The 22,519-nt window shown below is 60.9% G+C and overlaps 1 protein-coding gene across 6 annotated transcripts in view; it reads left to right on the top strand.

Annotated features, from left to right (window-relative positions):
- Positions 1-20,220, top strand: part of NPHP4 (nephrocystin 4) — a 111,416-nt gene extending 91,196 nt beyond the window's left edge. For 5 of the 6 annotated variants that reach the window (XM_086715499.1, XM_086715500.1, XM_086715497.1 and 2 more), the window contains 12 exons: positions 3,793-3,918; positions 6,200-6,411; positions 10,384-10,610; positions 10,733-10,904; positions 11,713-11,796; positions 15,199-15,355; positions 16,119-16,204; positions 16,761-16,846; positions 17,689-17,860; positions 18,458-18,637; positions 18,877-19,020; positions 19,613-20,220. In XM_086715499.1, the coding sequence (XP_086571625.1) occupies positions 3,793-3,918; positions 6,200-6,411; positions 10,384-10,610; positions 10,733-10,904; positions 11,713-11,796; positions 15,199-15,355; positions 16,119-16,204; positions 16,761-16,846; positions 17,689-17,860; positions 18,458-18,637; positions 18,877-19,020; positions 19,613-19,753 (1,787 nt within the window). In that variant the 3' untranslated portion in view covers positions 19,754-20,220. The remainder of the gene's footprint in view (positions 1-3,792; positions 3,919-6,199; positions 6,412-10,383; positions 10,611-10,732; positions 10,905-11,712; positions 11,797-15,198; positions 15,356-16,118; positions 16,205-16,760; positions 16,847-17,688; positions 17,861-18,457; positions 18,638-18,876; positions 19,021-19,612) is intronic. The other variant, XM_086715501.1, reaches the window with a different exon arrangement.
- The last annotated feature ends 2,299 nt before the right edge of the window (positions 20,221-22,519 follow it).

Below are 22,519 nucleotides of genomic sequence, written 5' to 3'. Positions count from 1 at the left end.
GACGGGAGCGGGGTCATTGCCGGTGTCACAGTGCCCGCTTGGCCTCTCCCAGATGGTGCTCCGTGGCTCTGCATTCCCAGTGCGTGGGGTGAAGCGCGAGGCCACGGGACGAGGGGCCCGTTCCGCGCCCAGGCCTCCCGTGAACCTTCCCGTGGTGGGGGTGGTGCTCCTGCCGGCGGCCTCTCGGCTCTGACGGGCTCCGTGATGGTCTCTGTGGCCTCGTTTGCCGTGTCTCTCGGTGATCGTGGGTCACGTAGGGATCGCGAGAGCCATGCTGTCCCGTCCCAGCGGTCCTGGCTGTGCGGTGTGGGTGTGGCTGTGGCTCATCGGGAAGCTCAGTTATCACTTGTATCTGCAGCCCTTCCTGGGGGCACCCCGGGAGAGTGAGGGGCTGCCCCGATCCCCAGCCCCGTGGGTGGATCCCCGGGTTGTCAGGGCCGAAGGAGGACCAGGTGGTGTGCGCTTTGACAGAGAGCCTGGACTTGGGGCCGGACAGTGGTGACATGCTCTGCGGCCGCCACGTCGGGAGCCCTGCCCACCTGGAGGCTGTTTCTGCTCCCACAGCAAACATGTGGGTCCTCAGCTTAACCCAGTCTCCCTGAAGGGAAAGAAAACCCGCAGCAGTTTGAGATTGCAGACCGTGCCCGGAGGAGGCCTGTGTCTTTGCTGCGTCCGGGCCTTGAGGAAGCACGTGTACGTTCAGCTTATCCGGTTTATTGTCCCGCTTCCGAATGAATCACCGATGTGAGCACAGATACCGTCAGAGGAAACGGTGGAGCTCAGGGAAGGCCCTTGTCCGTCCGGAGGTGATCACGTGGTCCTGCTGGTCCCACCCGCACGCTCTGGTGACCGTCGTCCCTCCTCCTGAGAGGCGGGGCTCCAAGGACGCCGGCAGCCCCCGCGAGCTGTCTGCACCAGACCCCGCCCTGCGTGTGCTCCCCGGGTTTCCGTGCGTCCCTCCCAGTGGAGCTGTCACCAGTGTGCGCGTTTCAGCAAGACTGCGGTGAAGGCCGCCTGGCCTGTGCTTCAGGGAGGGTCACAGACGGTTCCCAGCTTCCCTCAGGAGTGGCGTGAATCCACTGCCAGGTGACTGACAGAGCGGGTCCTCGGGGTGGGGTGGGGAGCTTGCGAGACCCTCTGGCCCCATGCCGCCCTCCTCACCAGGAAGAAACCGCGCTGAGAGCCAGGAGCCCCAGCTGGCGGCAGGAACTGGGCACCTGTGGCTGGCTGGCACCAGGGCGTTGAGGGTCAGACTTGGGGCTTGTGCTCCTGGGAGCAGGAGCTTGGCCCTGCTTGACCAGGCTGTGTGTCCCTGCCCATCTGTCCCCCTAGGGGCCCCGGGGCTTCTTGGGGACACTGCTGGTTCTGCCTTGTGGGGGTGTTCGACCAGCACCGGCCATGGTGACCTGGCCTGGTGGTGAGAGATTCACGAACGGGTGGAGAGCAAGCGGGGGGCCCGTCTTGCCTCGACTTCTGTTCTTCTTGGACTTGAGGGGACAAAGCAGCCCTGAGGCGTCAGCAGCCGCCGATCCCAGCAAAGGGATGTTGACACCAGGTTCTGTTCTTGGGGACAAGCATCACGAGCCTGTGACACTGGGGTAAACAGACCCCCGGGAGATGAGAGGAGTGTGTTTGGCAGGAGACTCACAGCTTCTGTCACAGAGGGTGGGCGGTGGGTGGACCCCTGTGGGCAAGTTCTCAGCTTCCCAGCAGAGCAGAGATGGAGAACATTCGGGGCTCCAGAAGCGCGTTCTCAGGACACAGGGCCGGCACGAGTGGGATTGTCACCTTAGCGGCCGCCTTAGTGGCCGGACGAGTGAGGGGCCTGCTGCAGAGGAGGCAGTCCTGCTGTCCGGCGTGTCACAGTGACTTGGCATGCACCCGGCAGGCGGCGCCTGGGCTCCGGGACTGCTCTCTGCCTGCTGTGGGCAGGTGGCTTGACCCCTCGCTCCCCAGGCCTGAAGTGAGGTGCTGTGTCAGAGGAGGCTCCGCCCCTGCCCCAGGCGGTGGTCTCCCTAATGGAGCGTGGGAGGCCGCGGACGCGTCACTCACGCCTGCCGGGGCTGCTTGTGGAGCTGTGAGCACCTGTGGGCAGTAGGGCGGGTGACCAGGAGCGGCTCCTGTCGCAGGAAGGCTTGGGGGAAGGCCAGTCTGGTTTGGGATGCTCAGAAGACGCTCAAGACGACTGAAGAATTTGCAAACGAGAAGGATGAAAGTCACCAGAGGGGAGGACCCTGCTTACCGTTTATCGCCGGCCTCTCAACCACCCCGAGTGAGTCACTCCTTGATTTGGCCAGAGCTGGTGATCTGTCATTTTTGAATCGAGCATTTTCCTCCACGCCCAGGTTAGAGCCTTTGTCCTCGCTGGCCTCCTGAGAGTGGTCTGCTGTCACACCCACATCTTTGGGGTCCCCGGCTGCGCTTGCAGGGTCCAGCTGCTAATCCCCGGGGTCTGCAGGGGCGGCTGCAGCGGTGGCCCCATTGGTGGCCGGCAGAGACCACGTGACCTGCCTTGAAGGACAGGCGTTTCCTCCCCAGCCTCAGCTCTGAACCCGTCGAGAAGGAGACCATCTGTCAGGCAGCTGGAGATGAAAATGTCACTTTTGTCACCACTGCTGAGGACCTGCGCACACCGTGGTCACGGGCGTGCTCGTATGCCCGGCGCCGGGATCGCCCTTGAGAGCGGCCGCCTCTGGCAGAACAGAGGCAGAGGAGGGCAGAGTGGAGCCGGGAAGCCACTCTGTCCTGTCCTCCCCTGGGCAGAGTGGAGGCAGGGAGGGGGTACTCCCAGAGAGATCGCCAGGACGCCCCACACCTGCAGGTGTTACGCCCTGGCCAGTGGGATTCAGGGAAGCCAGCCGCACGAGTGTTTCGTTGGAAATCTGACGTCGTCAGCTGTGCTCTGCCTCCTTGCGGTGGGAGTCGTGTCCGGGCACCGAGGCTCCGTCCTCCCTCCCGGGAGAGATGTTTCTGCAGGCAAACACTCCTTGTCCCTGGGCCTCGCAGACATCGGCCAATTAGCAGCCTGGGCAGCTGTGCGGTGCCCTATGCCTCTGGGCTCGTGCCCCATCCCTCTGAAGCTCATGCTTCTGTCTGAGGCTTCTTTATGGGAACAGCTCCAGAAGATTCTAGCTTGTGGAGGCTCTTTTACCTTCAGAGTGTTGTCAGAGTTTTGCGGACGTGCACAGAGGCCTTCCTTGAGCAGGGTGACATTGGAAAGGCTGGCGCCGGGGTGTGACAGCCGTCCCACATCACGGGGCTGCTGGGAGATCACGACCAGAGTCTGAGCAGGCGCCCTGAGTACCTGCAGCTTGAGCTCGCTGTGGGGAAGCGGACGCGTCTCGCCCACCAAGCAGATTCGGGACCCAGCGTGCCATTTTGGGGTGTTAGCAGGCTGGGGGTGTGGACAGGCCCTTTGCAAACCAGAACTTCCTGCAGGGAATATTGATGTGTCTCATCAGACTCCTTTTCAGTGTTAATACCTTATGCTGGGGTGTTTTTTTTTTTTTTTTTAATGAAATTTATTGTCAAATCGGTTTCCATACAACACCCGGTGTTCATCCCAGCAGGTGCCCTCCTCAATGCCCATCACCCACTTTCCCCTCTCCCCCACCCCCCATCTACCCTTAGTTTGTTCTCAGTCCTCAAGAGTCTCTTATGGTTTGGCTCCCTCCCTCTCTAACTTTTTTCCCCCTTCCCCTCCCCCATGGTCTTCTGTTAAGTTTCTCAGGATCCACATAGGAGTGAAAACATATGGTATCTGTTTTTCTCTGTATGACTTACTTCATTTAGGTCACGTGTGTGAGCAGAGAGGAAGGGATTCCAGCACGTTGCCACCCTCCAGGTCACGGGTCATCTCGAATGACAGAACCGGCCACTTCGAGGGAGGCAGCCTGCTTAGGCGCGGGGCGCCGAGACGTGAGTGGGGAGTGGGTGGGGGCAGCTGGGTCACTTGTACGTGAGATTGGTGTGGGGGTGGGGTGGAGTGAGGGCTGTGTGTGTGCGTGCATGCGCGCAGGTGCACGTGTGGGCCCGGGTGGGGCTTTGCCGTCCCTCTGGATCTGGGGCAGCGCAGTGGCTGTCGTGTCCAGCTCAGTGCCTGCCTGAGTGGCCGGCAGGCCGCCCCAGCACCCAGCACGCTGGAGATCGCACTCTGTGGAGGCTGTCTGCGCTGTTCTGTAGTCAGATTCCAATCCTGTGAGTAGCATGTGTTTTTGGATAGCTGCCCATCTGCAGGGGAAGCGGAAACGAAGAAAAGGTCAGGATGCACGGAGACTGAGTTTTAAAAAGCAAATTTGAAAACCCCACATCGGGGAGAGGAATAAAGCATTATGGAGCCCAGGAGTAAGGCTGCACTTGCTGAGAATGTTGTTCACAGCAGGGAGCGTCCAGGGTTTTCCGTCCCCTTAGATAACCCGCAGACCTGGAAGCAAAGTAGGTGTCAGTGGGACGAAAAGCGGGGTGCGCCCTCTGGGCAGTGTCCCCATGTTGTAGGCCACCGGGTGTGGATCCACAACTGCCCTGCGCTTCCCTTGTGGACAGTCCTCTGATGCTGTTGGCCTTGAACTCGTGCCCCAGGATGAAGCCCCCGCTCCTCGAGGCCTCTGGGACCCCACGAGCTCCCTGAAACTCCAGCCAAGACTTTGTGGGTGTTTGTACGCTTTCCTGGGAGAGGGGCCCCAGGGCTCCAGATGCTCAGAGGGGTCTGAGAGCTGTGATCCAGTCAGGCTGAGAGGCGTTCCAGGCTTCCTGGTTGTAGTGTTGAAGAAACCGAGGCAGAGGAGGTCTTGTGATGTGGCCCGTTGAGTGGGTAAGGGTGGTGAACTTGGGTGGGGATCCAGACTTCCCACTTAGGGGCTGGTATTTCTCCATCCCTGGCCGGTCCAAGAACAGGCTAGGAGTATTTGTGAAAGGCACGGCCTTGGGACCCAGCAGGTCAGGGGCTCTGCCAGACAGCGCAGGCAGCTGTGACCGGTGAGGGTTTGTTGAGCGAATTGAGAGTCTCTGGAGTCATTGGTTCCTGACCTGGGGCCTGTTTGATCAAAGCCAGAGGATGGGGCGCTTCATCGGACAGCCTGTCTTCCCCCACCGGGCAAGGCTCAGGAAGTGGGACGTTGTGCAGAGTTTGAGGAAGTGCTTCTAGGCTCTCTGCAGTGCTGGAATCCCATTTCTGGTTTCTTCGGGACTGGGTGACGCAGTCTGATACGTGAGCCCGTGGATTAACCCCCAGCCTTGCTTGTCTCTTGCCCGTTTCCTCCCCTCGGGACTGTGGGCCTCAGGCCGCTCCAACCCTGCCCGGGTGGGGTCGCCCCCCGCACATGCCTGTACCGCAGACGTGAGAAACATTGTTTTGGGGTGGACATTTTACTAGTCTAAACCAACTCATGGCGTCTGCAAAGCAGCTAAACACCTTTAAAATAGATACTCACTTCCCGTGGGGTCTGCTGGTCCCAGGAGTCAGGGAGGGCCCAGTCCTAAGCTGGGTGCTCCTTCTCATCTGCCCACCTGCGCCAGCTGAGTGGTGGTCCGGGAACCTCGTGTGTCAGCTTGTGACCTGGTGTGAGCCACGTGTGGCTTTGTCACCTGAGGGAGTGCAGCGCCCTCAGGCTCCTGCTGGTGCCTGGCCTATTTCGGCTTCCATTTGTCTGCGAACATGGCTTTCGTGTACATCCGTGGTTTGAGCAGGGGCCCCCAAAGGAGTCGGTGCCCTGGGGGCCCGGCTGTCTGGAGGCAGCCAGGTGCAGAGTCAAGGGCATGAGCTCTAGAGCCGGGTCTGGTCCGAGCCCCACCCACTCCTGAGCCACCTGGGGCTTCAGTCCAAGTGGGCAACTCCTCAGAGCCCCTGATTCCTGATGGGAGCTCACAGGTGGGTCTGAGGACCTGAGAGCGCAGAGTGGTGGATGTCCTGGGTGAGGGTGTCGGCAGCCCTTGAGAATCCAGGGAGCATCATCTTCTAGAACGCTGATCTTTTTCTCCTCTGGAAGATCATCTAATAGTGTATTAATTTGTCGGTAAGGACCAAGATCAGTTCCTTCATTTGAAAGGCTAGTAAAGGGAGGGAGGCAGGGAGGGACACCGTGGAGACCAGGTTATAGGATTACCATCTCCGTCCGTATCGCTGGGCTCCCTCCCTGGGTGAGGTGGCTTAAAGAACGTAAACTCTACACTTTAACTTCTTGCTCCCTGTTGAACCTTCCAGCAGTAAAAAACGTGGTCCAAGCACAGAAGCTGGCTGATGTGGACTGTGAATTGGCCGCCATGCTGTTTGTGCCCACGCAGCGCAGGAGCAAAGGGCCCCAGGGCGCCGGCCGCGAGGGGGACGCCGTCCGCAGGCGCAAGCTGGAGCGGATGAGATCCGTGCGCCTTCAGGAGTCCCGAGGAGAGCTCAGCTGCTGGGGGGCCAGCATGTTGGTGAGGGCTTCGTCCGTCCCCCGCTGCCCCCGGGGTGTCCCCGTGCAGGGTAGGGGGTGGGGGGCAAAGTCATTGTGAGCGAAAGCAGCCTTGTCCTTTGTCCCCTCTTCCCCCGCGTGGTTCTCTCTCTCCCTCCCAAATCCTACTTGTAGAATGTAGGGGAGATGCCCCTCTCAGCCATCAAGGGAGGTTTTCGAGCCAGAATTACCTGGAGAGCTTTGACAGAAGCCGATTCCTGGGTGGCACGGGCCGGGGGTCCTGGGAACCGGGGCTCTTCGGAAGCTCCGTGGGGGGTCCTGAGGGTCCCCCAGGTTTGGGGTCAGAGCTGCGAACGGTTTCCGTGTCTTGGGCTGTCAGTGCAAATCAACTGGTCATCCCGACCAGAAAACTTCCCTTTTTGGGCTAAAAATCTCAAGAAGAGCCTGGTGTAAAATCGTGTGGCACCAAAATGACGGGAGGGTGGTTGTACCTGAAGGATTTCTGGAGTCAAGAAGCCGCAGGGATCTCGAGAAAGATGTTTGAGGGTCACCGTCTACATCAAGGCAGGCAGGTGTCTGGAGAGATGTGTCTTCTCCAGGGGCAAAGCCTGCTCGGCCCTTGGTGCTCCCAGAAGCTGGGGAAGAGGGCTCCCCGCCCTTAGGCGGGGGCTGTAGGGAGAGAGGTGCAAACAGCTCAGCGAGCAAGATGTAGAGTGTGGTGGGAGAGAGGCCCGGAGTGAGCTGGCGCGGCTGGGGTCTGGATGGGCCTCCTCCCCTACGGCAGCTGCTGAGGGGCTTGGTGGCTCCGAGGCCCCTTGGCTCTGTCGGTAGCCACCTGGGCTCTCCAGCTGCCCTGCCCCGGAGGGCGGTGGGCCTGGCGCACTGCACGTGCTCAGTGAGGCAGCTGCCAGGGTCGGCGCTGGTGTCGTTGTTCTTCTTATATCGGGGGCGGGGGAAGCGTCTCCCTCCTATTTGACACGTTCTGGTAGAGATTCAGCAGCTCGGAGCCCTCATTCTGAATACAGCAGTGAATTTGGAAGTAATTGGATTTCTAAGTATGAGGAAACGTTACAACAAATTCTCATGATCTTGAGAGTGACTTGGCTTGTCGGGTGCGCGGCACTTTCCCTCGCATCTAGAACCGTCTCCGGGAGAGAGGGTAGGAGCTCAGGGCATCCGCCGTCCTCTGGGCGAGGAGCGCTGGAAGTGGAGAGGCTGTCACGGCAGAGGCGCTGAGCCCCTGGCCTGGTCCTTGGCGCCTGACGGGTTCATGCCGCCTGGTGGTCTTGGGCCCCGGAGGCTGCACCTCGGGAGGCGGAGAACAGCGCTGGGTGTGGTGTTCTTCCCCGGCAGTCGTGACAGACTCGAGGGATGCTGATGGCCTGGGGGCTTCTTGGGCCAGTGGGAGAGTGTGGAGAGAGGCCAGATGCCCGTGTTCGCGTCCTGGCTGTTGCTTGGGACAGTCACTGCCTCCACCTGCGGGTGGCCCCCCTTCATCTGTGTCCGGTGCCCGGGGCAGCGGCCGGCCCTGCCCTCTGGTGTCGGTCAGCCTCAGCTGCTGTGTGCTGTGTGCGAGTCCCAGGCTGCGGGAAGACCTCGGTCTGGGCGCCTTCTCCACAAATGCCCCTTCTCCGCCCCCTGAGCCTGGGGAGGAGGGCTGGCAGTCTCCTTGTGTGTGTGTGTGGGGGGGGGGGGGGTCCTCTGAGGCGGCAGTGACAAAGCCCAGTGCACGCAGGTCTGTGCAGCAGTGGGGTCCCCAGGGCTCCCCGCCTGGGCTCCAGACCGGCTGTTCCGTGTTTGAGCAGGTGCCCAGCACTGTGAGCCTGGTGTTGCCAGGCGGTCCTAGGTTGCTGCTGTCAGCCCCTGGGACCCGCCCCCGCCTCTTCCCGCTCCCGCAGCCCCCGGATCGTCCCTCACGGTAGCCGTCTGGCAGCACTACCCCCATTTCACGTGGCCATCCCGTGCCAAGTGCCACGGAGGAGAGCTGCCCAACCAGAGCAGGGTAACGCGCTCGCCCTTGACCTGGTCACTGGGACATGCAGGGAGGGGCTCTGCTGCCTGTTGGGACCCGAGGGATCCGGTAAGTGTCCTCACCCTTTGCCTGCCTGGATCTTGAATTGAGAAGTCAGGAGTATGGCAGAGGGAGACCAAAGTGTCACCTCTGGTACTGATGACTCTAGTGACCGTAAAGCAGATCCTGGAGACTTGGCACGGTGCTCGAGCCACGGAGTATGGAGCTAAGGCCAGACCCAAGCCGCCCAGGCAAGGCCATACGGCGGCACCTTCTCCCCGCCACCCTGCACCGCGGGCGAGGACCAGAGTGAGCACCTGATGCTGTGTCCAGGCAGGCGGGTCCCAAGAGGAAGAGGCAAGGGAGGGCAGGGCTGTGGCTGTCTGGCTCCTACTCCAGAACTTTCTATCAGAGAAGTCGCCCGTGTCAGTGGGGTGGAGGGAGGCCCGGGCCGCCTGCTAATAGCCGCCTCTGTGGTATGGATGGAAGGGCGCGGGACCGGCGAGGAGCCCTCCTCACAACCCGCAGGGTCATGCCAACTCCGCCTGTGGCCTTTCACCGTGTGGTCTGTGCTAAACCAGGCAGTGATGTCGTGGTGCCCTGCCCCGGCCTCTCCCCTCGAGCCTGCCGTGTGTCATCCACTGGGGGGCAGTTCAGATTTTGTCCCCACAACTTGGGAGTGGGTCAGAATAGTGCACTGCCTCAATTTGGTTAGAAAGCCGCTCTGTGTTCTGTTTCTCGGCCTAAATTTTGTCGGGCCGTGCTGCCCGTACTCTGTGAAGAAGCGCTAATCATCGGTGTCCATGTAGGGAAGCCTCCAGTGTGGACACAACCCTCCTCCTGTTTCTAGATCCACAGGATCTGGAAGGCTCCCCTTGCCAGGGGCGGGGGGCAAAGGATGTTGGAAAGTCAATATCCAAATAATTTTTTTTTTTTTTTTTTTTTTAAATTTTTTTTCAACGTTTATTTATTTTTGGGACAGAGAGAGACAGAGCATGAACGGGGGAGGGGCAGAGAGAGAGGGAGACACAGAATCGGAAACAGGCTCCAGGCTCTGAGCCATCAGCCCAGAGCCCGACGCGGGGCTCGAACTCACGGACCGCGAGATCGTGACCTGGCTGAAGTCGGACGCTTAACTGACTGCGCCACCCAGGCGCCCCTATATCCAAATAATTTACACCAAATTTTGTCCTTACCTCTTGAGGTGAAGTCCACAGGCGTCCAAGCGGCCCTGCCTTCTGATGCCTGGGCCTCCCTGGTGTTCAGAGGTCTCAGCACGGGGCCTCCCCAGTGTGGGGGTCCCCTTCTAGGTCTTAGATCTTGTGGGGCAGCCTCCACGGGCCTCACTCCTTAGTAAGTCACACAAAAGATGCAGGCCGGCCTCTGGCCTCTAGAACACCCCATTTTGGCCAAGCCCAAGGAGTCAGGGCATCGAGGGAGGAGGTGGATGAGGGACCCGTGGCTGAGCCCCACTGAGTTAGTGTGCCCACTGTCTGGACTCTGGCCCAGCTCAGGTCATTCGGGCCCCTGCTCGCAGAGTAGGCTCCTGCTGCCACGCTGGAGACCTGCGCAGCCAGCCTGTCCCGTCTTCGTTCTGAGGCCGTTCTTTCCTCTTTTGTTGACAACCTCTGCTTCTACTCAACTCCCCACTACGCCCAGACGCCAGCCTCGAGGCCCTGGGGGGAGTTGGCCTCACAGGCGGTTGTGGTCTCTTAGGAACACGCAGGGCAGACCCTGCCTCCCCGGGGGTTGACCTCGACAGGGCACCGAGGAGCCTGGAGTGCTGTGTAGACCCGTTGTTCTCTGTCCTCTGGAGCTGGGGCGGGCCAGTCCCATCCAACCCAGGTGGCTGAGGAGGGGGGTGGTGGTGATTCCAGAAGAAATTTGGTATTTGGGGCGGGAGGGGGGGAGGTGGCCACATAGTCCTTGAGAGGGAGAGTGAGGCCAGGACTGTGGCCCGGTTGGGCACCCGTGTCCCTGCAGGCTCAGCAGAGCATCCGCGCACAGCACGCACGCGACCTGCAGGTCATTGCCGCCTATCGGGAGCGCACGAAGGCGGAGAGCATCACCAGCGCGCTGAGCCTGGCCATCACCACGAAGCACACCGTGCACGTCACGCTGGGCACCGCCGAGTTCTTCGAGTTCGCCCTTCGGAACCCCCACAACACGCAGCACACGGTGACCATCGAGGTGGACAGCCCTGAGCTGAGGTGCGTGTGAGCGGCGGCCCCGACGGGGTCCTCCGTCCCCGGTGCCATCTCTGAGCGGGAGGGCAGGGGACTCGCCAGGAAGCACGTTTCTGCCTCAGCAGCGCGTCTCCCCCACCTTCTAGCATCATCTCGGACAGTCGGGAGTGGAGGTTCTTCAAAGACGCGGCCAAGCTGCACACGCCGGTGGAAGAGGACATGTTCCGTCTGCGGGGCGGCCTCGCCCCACAGCTCTTCCTGCGCCCCCGGGAGACCGCCCACATCCCCTTCAAATACCAGACCTTCTCCGTGGGGCAGGTGGGGAGGCCGCCCTTCCAGGGCCGGCCGGGCTGGACAGGCATGCGGGGGAATCGCGCCAGGCTGAGTAGCGGTGGCCCGTTTCTGCCTGTCCCTCCGTGCTGCAGGCCGATTAGCCTTCGGGTGTCACCTGCTCCACCGGCCCCTGCGCGTGCGTGTCCACGGCGGGCCTCGGGAAGGGCCGGCCCGTCGTCCCCTCTGAATGCTCTTATCCTCGTGGGCACAGAACCGCCCCCTTCCCTCAGAAGAGCGAACGGGTTGAAAGTTCCCAGCACTTTGTGTTCTCTAGTTAATGCTGTTTGCCCACGTCTTCCGTGGCGTGTGCGCTGCTGAGGGAAATGCGGGCGTGGGGGTTTCCAGTGAGGGATGTGAGCGCTACGTGCCCGTGTGATTGGGGGGGCGGGCGGTGTGAGGCGCGCGGTTCGTCCATTTTACTGACTTTTGAGGTCAGTTCTGTAGGACAGGGCTCCTCACTTAAAGGGGCCTGAGGGACTCTCGGAGGCACACAGATCCCTATGCAGGTTCTTTGGGTGCACTTTTGGGACGAGAGGTCGTAGGGACAGTGAAGATCAGGCCTTTGGCTTCAGGCGGAGCGGGGTCGTGTGTCTGGTGGCCTGCACGGCTCATGGCAGCTCCTGCTTCCTTTTTGGGGTAGCGAGGCTGGTTCGTGACAGCGGCCGCCTGGATGGTTATCGTGAGAGCAAAGGACACCGTGCACGGGGGCCCCAAGGGGACAGCTGTTTCTACGGTGCCTGTCAGCCTCTGACTCCCATCCCGTGACTCACTGGCGCCAATTGGTGTTTCACAGGACCCTGCTGAGCCGAGCTCTGAGAAGGGCATGGACCCCGGATCGCCCCAGAAGCGCAGTGCAACGCCGACCAAGCACGCCAAGGTAAGGGGGCGGGAGGCCTCTGGTCCCCGACATTCGCAGGGTCTTGCGGTGAGAGCCAGGTGTCCTCTGAGCTGACCCGGTGAGGTGTTCACGATTTCTGTTGTTACTCGGCCGCTGGGTCCCGGCCTCGGCCCTTCCCTGCCCCTGCTGCCAGGGAGGGTGGTGGTGGGGCAGGGCCCCCAGAGGTAGACTTTCGTGTCCTGACGGGGCAGTGGCAGCTTCAGCCGATACCGGTACAGCCTCCGGGTGGGCGTCTGGGGTGGAAGCGTCTCCCTGGCCGCTTGGCACCTTGCAGCTCTTGGTTTGTGTGTGCCACCCCACGGCCCTGCAAGTGCAGCTGTCCCAGCATGCGGCCACCACACACGGGGGTCAGACGGGCCCCGCGACCCTCGTCCGCGGCGTTCCCGCGTCCCCTAGAGTCAGCGCAGGGGGTGGGGGAGGGCTACTTCTGGGGATCCTCTTGCCACCTCTAAGGGAAGCGTGTTTGCACACACAGCTGCCTGCCTTCAGAATGTTCTCAGTGAGAGCTTTGGACGCTTGTCGTTAGGAGTTTCTGAAGCTTTTCTGGGGGAGACAAATGCCCGTTTGAAGTAGTTTGAAAGTAAAAACAGAAGCGACAAGGTTTTGCCCCATCGCTGCTGAGGACAGAGGATTCCAGTGAGTCCCAGATGAGGAGCCGGCTCCCAATGGCAGGCCTGTGTCCCCGTCTCACCGTGGTGGCAGCTGGTGCCCACGGCCCCATCACCAGTGCAAATGGCTGTATTTTACCTAGACGTGGAGGCACAGCTTTGCCTTGTTTAAGGAATACGTCAGCGCTTTATTAGGGCTGTCTATGAAATCCGAGAGGCTGATACCTTTTCCTTACGTGAATTTGGAGTTTGAAAGCAAACCCCAGAAATCTTAGGAGTTCACCCACGATTGCCTCAGTCTGTGTGCCTGACACGTGAGGACGGTGCCACTGTCCCTGCCGTGCCGCCAGCGGTCCACTCTGTGCTCGCCTGTCTCTGGTCTGTGTGAGTCCAGGCCAGTGATCCCCTGCCCTACCTCTGCTGTCCACCTCGGACTCATTGCCCACGCTCGTTTTCAGGGTGGAAAACGGGGAGATTCAACTTTTCTCCTTCTCCCTGTGCTTGTTTGCTGTGATTCTGCTGGAAATAAGCATTTCCCACCAGCAGTGTGGTTGCCCTGAAATGTCGTCTTCTTTTTTTAAATTAAAAAAAAAAATGTTTATTTTTGACGGGGAGAGAGAGAGAGAGAGAAAGGGACGGAGAAGACAGCATGAGTGGGTGAGGGGCAGAGAGAGAGGGAGATCCAGAATCTGAAGCAGGCTCCAAGCTCTGAGCTGTCAGCACAGAGCCCGACGCGGGGCTCGAACTCATGAACTGTGAGATCATGACCTGAGCCGAAGTCGGACGCCCGACCGACTGAGCCCCCCAGGCGCCCTGCGCCTGAAAGATACTTTACACCAGAAAGTCAGGGTACATGTTGGACTCTTTCATTTTATGTATCAGTTTTCAAAATAATGAATTGTGCCCTAGCAACCTCCAGGGATGGCCCAGTTTTTGGAGTCTCAATTGTGAACGCAGGTTTATATTTGCTGCTTCTCGGCTGTGGCCGGCCTCGGACGCTGGACCTGCCCTCCCTCTGGCACCGCCCTCCCTTTCAAAGCACCGTTAACTAGGCTAACTCCTGATGTTACCAAGTCACTGGAAGGGTAAAACCAGAATTCGAAGCCTTCAAGGAGGCAGAAGTGGCAGAAAGCGGCTACTCGCCCCCACTTGTGCTAGGGAACAGAGGGAAGAAGCCAGAGATCCTAAGACTCGGGGGCTCAGCGTGGGCGGTGAGCCTGAGACTTGTCTCGAGGAGGGTGCCATTCAGGGTCTGCGGTGTGGACGGTCGCACTCTGGATCCAAGCCCCGCTGTAGGGAGGGCTCCTGTTGGGTGAGGCTGACCGGAAGTTTCCCTTCTCCGGAGCCTGGCTGTCCTCTGTGCTTCCAGGAGCCGCGTGGGGAGCAGAGACCTGGTGTGGGGGGGCCCAGCCGCGAGAGTGGGGGGCAGAGACCTGGCGTGTTATGAGCACGGGCAGCTGGGTCCCTGCATGGAGGTGTTTGGCTTGAAGTCTCAGTGTTGGGTGCAGTTCTGGCCAGAGGGTACGGGCACAGATGATGGGCCCATGGGAGCTGCTCTCGCAGCCGGGTGAGCACGCGTGAGGCAGGGAAGGAGACCTTTCGGGTGAAGGTCCGAACAGGCACAACCACGCGCAGCTCTGCTCGAGGGGCCGAAGGTGGGGAACCGGCAAAGAAAAGCCAGGATGGCGCCCCTGGAGTCTGGAAGGGCGGCTTCTTCGGGCGGGGCTGGCGGGGCACCCAGAGCTCAGCGGTGTGGATGGCGGGGCTGTCCCCGCGGGGATGTGGGCTCTTGGTGGCCGTCCTGTTACGATTTGTGACTTGAACGTAGTTTTACACGGACAGCTTTCTATGTGTGTACATCTGAGGGATTCCACGATCAAACATGCCCGCACGGAACGTCTGTCCCGTGTGTGGAGGGTTTGAATGGAGGCCCAGGTTCTCTGGGGATGTGGGAAGGTTGCCTGCCTGCCCGCCCCCGTTCAGGGGCCTGGAGGGCTCGGGGAAGGAAGACACCTGTCAGTCGTCCACAGCAGTGCCTCTTTGGGATAGAGAAGTTAGGTAACTTTTTTTTTTTTTTTTTTTAATTTTTTTTTTTTTTCAACGTTTATTTTTGGGACAGAGAGAGACAGAGCATGAACGGGGGAGGAGCAGAGAGAGAGGGAGACACAGAATCGGAAACAGGCTCCAGGCTCTGAGCCATCAGCCCAGAGCCCGACGCAGGGCTCGAACTCACGGACCGTGAGATCGTGACCTGGTTGAAGTCGGACGCTTAACTGACTGCGCCACCCAGGCGCCCCGGTAACTTTTTTTTTAAAGGAAGTTTATGTTTGTAGCTATTCTGCTTTAGGTACAGCCCCCTTTTACCGCCCGGAATCAAACAGCCCGTGCTCCGCTGCCCTCCGCGAGCGTCAGGCCCCCGAGCGCCTTCCCGGGGCGCACGCCTGGTGGAGGGGGATGAGGCTGACGTTGGGCCGCAAACCTTCGTCAGCGGCGCTTGAGGGGCGTGGCTGGCTGATGAGAAGTGGCAGTCGCGGCAGCCCCGCGTGACCCGTGTGTCCCAGGGGCGTGCCCGCGTGCAGCCACGTGCCGGGTGCCGCCCCTTCGGCGTGGGCACACGTCGCCGTGGACTCTGCCCCGTTTCTGATGCGGCCGCCCCTCCCCCGCCCCCGGGGGCGAGCGGGCCCGCGGAGACCAGACCGGCGTGGGGTGTGGCGCGTGCGGCTCTCCGGAGCCCGCGGGCCGGTCCTGACGCCGGCGCCTCCCGCTCCCGCAGGTCGTGTTCCGGGGCGGCGGCGGCAAGCCCATCGCCGTGCTCTGCCTGACCGTGGAGACCCAGCCCCCCGCGGCGGACCAGGTCTTCCGCTTCTACCACCCGGAGCTCACCTTCCTGAAGAAGGCCATCCGCCTGCCCCCCTGGCACACGCTCCCAGGCAGGTCCCAGCTGTCCCCGCGGCGCGCGTCTGCCAGGTTCCACGGACGGGAAGGGGCCTTTCCCCGAGGGGCACGAGTGGCATCATCGTGTTATCCCCCGATGCTCGGACTCCAACCTGTGACCCGTCAGTACATTCTGCCGTTTTGAATTTTGGATTCTGGATTTTGAAACGGCCACCTTCCCGCATGCTCTGAGATGTCAGGGCGTGTCCTTGGCCGGCTGCTGGTGCCTCCTCGGCCCCGAGGGCTGTGCGGGGAGGACACGCGTGCCTCCCGCTCCCGACTCACTTGCGTGGCTCTGGCCCGGTGCCTTCAGAGCACGACGGCGCCTTGTTCCGTCGTCTCCCCCTTGCCCCCCGTTTACTTTGGTCCTTCCCTTTGGAGAAGGCCCCGAGGCCGCGGCTCCCAGCGGAGGTGCCGGTGCCCCAGCAGGCGGGACTGGGGTAGGGTGGCGTTGCCCACCGCCCAGCGGGCATCTGTTGAGCCCCTGTGACGGGCCAGGCCTATCTAGAAAAGATTTTTTTTTTTAATGTTTATTCATTTTTGAGAGAGACAGAGACAGAGCATGAGCAGGGGAGGGGCAGAGAGAGAGGGAGACACAGAATCCACAGCAGGCTCCAGGCTCTGAGGCATCAGCACAGAGCCCGACACGGGTCTACAACTCACAGAGCTGTGAGTTCATGACCTGAGCTGGTTAGACGCTCAACCGGCCAAGCCACCCGGGCTCCCCAAGATGTTTGTTTGGATGATCCCCCTCACCAGGTGCTCCTGTGGGAAGACCTGGCGAGGAACCCCAGGTCCATGTCCGATGTAGTGACCCGAATGTCATTTGTGAGACCCAGAATGTGGTAAGTCCCGCTTAGCCCATCTCCCAGCCAGCCCTCCTCCTGTCGTCCAAGCCCCTGACCTCCTGCGGCCTCTTCATTGTGAGGTTTCCATTAAGTGGTGTGTTTCTCAGGTGCTCAAGGGCTATTTGGACATCCTTGTGGGAGCTTTATGCATGAATTCTCATCTCTTCTGCTAGTAGATCAGCTCTTTGATGATCTGAATTTAAATGAAAGAAAAAAGGCGTGAAGCAGAGTGAATAGATTGAGTGGTAATTAAACCACTTATTAATTGCCATTGTGTAAAGAATAATGGCAATAATTGTATTATGACTGGTTAGGAAACTGGATAAAGTCTCCTGCAGAATATAATTATTGAACTCAATATGAAATCGAGAAGTTAATGATTTTCTTTTTGGCAGTAAAAAAAGATAGCGAATTCTGACTAATACTGAAAATTAAACACCTGTTGGGGGGAAGGGAGCCTGGTTCATGCCTGTTTTCACTTCGTGTGGCTCAGGGGGCTGGGCTCGGAGTGGGCAGGCAGGCGGTGTCCTTAGGGTGTGCCCGTGTCTGGCAGGGCCCTGGGGAGCCACGGGACGTGTTCTTGAAGGTGGCTAGTGGTCGGAGCCCAGAGAGCAAAGACTTCTTTGTCCTCGTTTACACGTAAGTCCGAGAACCTGAACCCCGGAGGTCTGGAGGGGCGGGCGTGGGTGAGAAACTTCTGGCTTTGGCATTGGAAGGGCCGGCCCAGGCCTTCCTGAGCTCCTGACGGGGGTCGTTGTCGGGTCTTTGGTCACGGGAGGTGAGACTCCAGGACTGGCAGGAGCCTCACAAAGGGCGCCCTCTGCTCAGAGAGGCACCGGCAGCCTGGGGGACGCACAGAGAGCCCTCCAAGGTGCTCTCTGCGCTAGAACGGTGCCTGGTTCCAACGAGGGGAGACGGGAGGTGGCGGCCATTGTCCTTCGATGCCTGAGATGGTGATCACACCACCTCCTGCTTCTCTCACTCAGTCGAAATGACCCTTTTCCTTTACCTTTTCTTTGGAAGTCTCCTATCCCAACCCCTTGAGGACCTTTTAAAACTGGGGCCGGCTGGGGGCTTTCGAATAGCACGTCCGGGACTGGGGCAGGGCTAACTGAGCTCAGGGCCCGTCTCGGGCTGTGTGGACAAGGGGCAGCGCTCCTGAGCCCCACTCACAGGAAGGGCCCGTGTCCTGTAGCCCCAGGCAGCTGGGATGGGGCCCTCGAGCCCAGGCCCGCGTGGCCTCTAGGCCCACATGCACTTCCATGTTACACGCTTCGCCCCAGACCCCCTGGTTTGGGATTGTTGATTTCTGGCAGAAGCCCACGTCGTCATTCGTGCAGGGTGTCGTGGTGGAGAGTCCAAGTGGTGTGAACGTGACAGCGGCCGGGCTCCACCCTGTCCCCTTGGCCCCTGTCCTCCTGGCCACCTTGTCGGCCTCCTACTGGCTTCCCTCTCACGCTTGGTGCTTCCGTCCCGCACAGGGATCGCTGGCTGGCGACACCTGTCCAAATATGGCAGATCCACCTCCACTCCTTACAGCGCGTGGACGTGTCCTGCGTCACAGGCCAGCGGACCCGCCTGTCCCTTGTCCTTCGGGGGACACAGGCGGTTAGGAGAGTGCGAGCTTTCACCTCACACCCCCAGGAGCTGACAGTAGGTCGCTGGGTGTTCTCTGGCCTCTCCTCACCCTCACCCCACCCTGGGAACGGACGGCATGGGGACTGGCTGCAGCCAGCCTGAGTCCCGAGAACAGGCTTGGGGCTTGGCCGTCTTCATTCAGGTTGGTAGATACGCCATCCTGGATGAGTGACCTAGAAACCCCAAAGGCCGATATTTAGGATTGGTGGAAGGTAAATGTTAAAAGCGACTCTGCAGTTAATTTAGAATCTGGGTCACGGGGGCTGTGCGGACTCCCTGCCTCTTGCCAGGGTGGAGAGAGGAGCTCGTTGAGGTCTCCCCTGCCGGGGCAGCCCTGGTGCTCAGGGGACCGTCACACACGGGGGCACTTGCCCACATGGGTGGCGATGTGGACCGTGCCGCACCGTGATGCCGAGGGCGAGGCTGGCATTGTCCCTCGGGCCCCTGCTGACCTCGTGCAGGGCACATGGGCCCCCCACCCCGGAACGGCTGGGGTTCCCTTGGGATTCCCTTCGGATTCCCTTCGTTCCCTGCGCCGCGGGCGTCCAGGAAGCCCTGGTCTGCACAGCGCGAGGGGCCGTGTCCTGACCCGGTTCTCTTCTGCTCTCGAAGACTGACCCCAGAGGTGTGTTCGTGCTGCCCCCTCGCGGGGTGCAGGACCTGCATGTGGGCGTGACGCCCCGGAGGGCGGGGACCCGGTTCATCCACCTCAACCTGGTCGATGTGGACTACCACCAGCTGGTGGCCTCGTGGCTCGTGTGCCTCTCGTGCCGCCCTCCTCTCATTTCCAAGGTCAGTGGGGGAGGGGGCAATGTGCTGGGCCACAGGGTATGGGTGGTTCGTCACCTGTCACCTGGTCCTACGACCCGCTCTCAGGCGGGGGTTGCCTTCTCTGTTGCCTGTGGCCTGGGGGTGGCGGTGGGGCTGCTCCTGTACGGTGAGCCCCCATCTGTCGTATTCGTGGACGTGCCCTAAGTTGGGCCGCACGAGCTGAGCCGGGTCGGGAAGGGTGACTGTCCTCGCCCCCACAGGCCTTCGAGATCACGCTGGCCGCAGGGGAAGGCAAGGGCGCCAACAAGCGCATCACCTACACCAACCCCTACCCCACCCCGAGGACCTACCGCCTGCTCAGCGACCGCCCGGACCTGCTGCAGTTCAGGGAGGAGTCCTTCCAGGTGCGCAACGCCGGGCGCGGGGCGGGGGGCTGTGTGGGGGCCCCTCGGACCCTGCGGTGTGAGGTGAGCACCGCGTTTAGGAGCATTTCTATCCAGTGACGGTCTTGAGAGCCCGGGAGGAAGCAGAGCCGTTCTGAACTGGGGTGGGGGGAGTGGACACCCCTCATTGAGCTCTTCTGCCTGTGCGTCTAGGGCCCCCCTATCTGGGCACCGTTGTGGGGGTTCTGGTGGCCAGCCTGCCCTCAGTTTATCAGCGCTTTCATCTGTAAGTGCCCTGCAAATTAGCCTTTCCTCCGTTGTGGGTATTTCAAGGCAAGTACGGCGCTGGCAGCCTGGCGGCCAGGGGAGGGTGTTTCCTCAGTCGGGAAGCGTCCCCCGGGACGTGGGAAGAGCAGGTGTGGCTGGGGACGCTGGGAAAGGAGTTCGGAACATCTGGTGCCTGGGGGCCCCGCACGCGCCCTGCACCCGGGGCTGGAGCCTCAGCTTAACATCCTCCGTCAGCCTGGGGTTGCGCATGTAGAACTTGCCGGAATAGAGAGAGTAGTGGCTGGGGTGGGGCTAGGATTTGATGCTTACCTGCGTGTGCGTCTAGGTTGGGGGAGGAGAGACCTACACCATCGGCCTGCGGTTTGCATCTCGCCAGAGCACCGGGGAAGAAGAGATTCTGATTTACATCAACGACCACGAAGACAAAAACGAAGAGGCCTTCTGCGTGAAGGTCACCTACCAGTGAAGTGGTGGCCGGAGGGGCCGGCACGGCCCTCCTGCCGCAGCACGGGGACAGACTCACGTGCTCTGGCCCCTCCTCCCCTCGTGCCCTGCCTCGGGCCCTCCTCCCCTCGTGCCTTGCCGGGGCCACTGGTGAGCATGGCCGAGGGTGGAGGGGGCGCCGTGCTCCTGACCGCTCTTACTTCGGCGCCAGCCACACGCGGCGAGCCCTGCGGGCGTCCTCAGCGAGGGCACGGTGCCGAGAAGCGCGGGGCTCGTGTCTCTCTGCTGTGCTCGGGAGATCGTCACTGTTTATGATGTTGATTTGCTTCTCAGCAAAGTGTATTTTATGAATCATCTTAAATGATAAAATTATGTTTTCTTACTGGATTTTGTACAAACGTGATTTGCTATGCAATGTTTTATATTGGTATTATTTCATATCTTTTTTTAAGTTGTGGTGGAATACTAAACCTTCTCTGGTTTTCTCTGTTGACGGTTTTCTTGAGTGCTTTCTGCTGTTTTCACTGTTGTCAGAGGCTCTGGCATCATCAGGCATAAGCCTGTATTGACCTTGAGGACAACATGGCTGAGGGGCAGTGGGGTGGCCTGGGGCCTCTGGCCTCCTGGGGAATCGGCTTGGACCTGGCCGAGGCGGGTGGGGTGCCTGACCTCTGGTTCTGGTCCCTGCCTCCCCCTTTCAAGGACCCTTATGATTACATTGGGTCCCCCCATGAAAATCCAGGGTGGCCGTCCCGTCTCAAGATCCTTTCCTTAATCCCACCCACAAAGTCCCCTTTTGCATGTTGGGTCACTTAGTCATAGCTTCTAAGGATTAGGATGGGGTCACCCTGGGCCTTTTTCTGTCCACCGGAATCCGCTTGGCCAGAACCTAGTCACGTGGCTGTACCCAGCTCCGCAGGGTCTGGGAACTGCCCTTCTGTTGGGTGTCGTGTGTCCAGATAACTGGGGGTGTTTCGACTGAGCCGGTGGAGCGGGTTTTGGGGGACGACTGCGGCCTTTGCCACAGTTGCTGGTGGAGAAGCTGTGACCTGGGTGGGCTGGGAGCACACTCGGAGGTGGGGGGACAGGACAGAGGATGGAACATAACCAGGGGGCAGAGCATCGTGCGGTTTGACCGCAAAAACTTCACTTTCAGTTCATTGCAAACACAGATGAGCAGGAAGCGGGGGACCCTGAGCCCTGGCAGGTAGTGACCAGGCTGTTCCTAATTTGGGGTGATGAGAAGGCAGCAGAGTGGCGGCCAGCCGTCCGAGTGTGCAGACGGGTAGCCGAGGCCACCGAGAGAGGAAGCCTGTGGGGGTGGGTCTCTGGGGCACCCTGCGCTAGGGGCGGGGGTCCTCCTGCAGTTAGGAGCAAGACCCAGGGCACGGGTGTGCTCACAAACGGCTGTGAACAGACGCTGGAGAGACGGTCCTCAAGGCAGCCCAGCGGTGAGGGGCAGGATGTCAGATGCCCTCGAGGACCCTGATTTAGAGCTGGGCTCTGTTGGCGGGGTTAGAGAATCATCTGTGCTGGAGCCGGCCTGCTGCCCATGTGCCCTGCCTGGGCACGGGTCCCGAGCCCTGCCCCCGAGCGTGCACCGCAGCGTGGAGGTCGGATTCTGGGGCAAGTTCGGCAGGTGTGCTTATGGGTCTTTCTACCGTGCGTCAACGTACCAAAGTTCATCTCCGTCTCTGTTGTTGTTTGTGCGCCCCATGCTGTGTTTTCCTAAAGGGTGGCCTCTAAGTTTGCACTTGGGTCACAGGGCAAGAGCTCAGCTTGTCTGCACCCTTTGCCGGGCCCAGCACGTGTAGCCAGATCCAGGCAGCCGGCCCCGAGCCTGCAGGGAGACCTCCAGGCTTTGGTTTGCGGTGCCACCTGCCGAGCGCCGCGTGGCGAAGCTGTGGCAGCGGTTGCAGGGTCTCGTCGCTCACAGCCGCCATCCGGGCAGCCTTGTCGCTCTCGCCCACAGAGGCGTTGGGGGGAGACGGCCTTGCTCCGTCGGCCTCGCCTCATGAGTCTCCTGCCGTTCCCGCAAGGCTGCGCGGCTGCGATCAAGGCTCGTGAGTCGCTACCGCCCGTGACCGGCAGGGAGACGAGCTGCTCGGGTTGTCTCCTGCCAGATGACTTCGGTGTTGGTGGATGTGATCGTGAAGCCACTACGTTCCGTTTCTCTCCTTCTCTCTCGCTGGGGAGGGGGGTTGGGACCACTTCCTCCTCCTCTCGGAGAAGACCTCGGCCAGATGCACGGAGGTCTCTCCGGACACGGCGTCCGCGCTGGGGGTGGGCGACAGACGACTGGGGCCGCGGGAGAATCAGGTGAGAGACGGACAGGAGAGTCGGGGGGCCCCTTTCTCGGGGCCCGCTGGGCTGCAAGGTGGCGGTCGGTGGGCCCCCGTGGTACAGAAGCAGGCCAGCTCCGCGATTCCAGGACTGCAGGTCCTCAGTCCCATGGCCATGCGGGGGCAGGGGGGTGGGAGGAGGGGGTCTCTGAGGGCAGACGCACGGGTGGGTGTGTCTTTGAGGGGGGAGGGTGGCCTCCCTGGGGGCAGCCGACGCCGTGGGTGACGGAAGCAGGCTGGCTTCTCAAGGGAGCAGAGAGGGCGGTCGTTCTTCTGTTGTGCCCCTAAGGGACCTGCACACCCTGTGAAACGGGGGTGCCTTCGGGGCTCTTTACAGAGAAGCCCTCCCTGACAACCCCCGCTCCCCACTGCTTGTGGCTTGTGCCCCTCAGTGCCCGTGCTGTGTGGCTCCCGGTGGAAGGTCAGGATTTTGGGTCTGTCTTCCC

This window comes from Puma concolor, chromosome C1, assembly GCF_028749965.1.
Source record: "Puma concolor isolate L17-30 chromosome C1, mPumCon1.1.hap2, whole genome shotgun sequence".
Classification (NCBI taxonomy): domain Eukaryota; kingdom Metazoa; phylum Chordata; class Mammalia; order Carnivora; family Felidae; genus Puma; species Puma concolor.
Note: the sequence above shows the minus strand (reverse complement) of the source record. Positions and strands in the feature narration are given on the sequence as shown.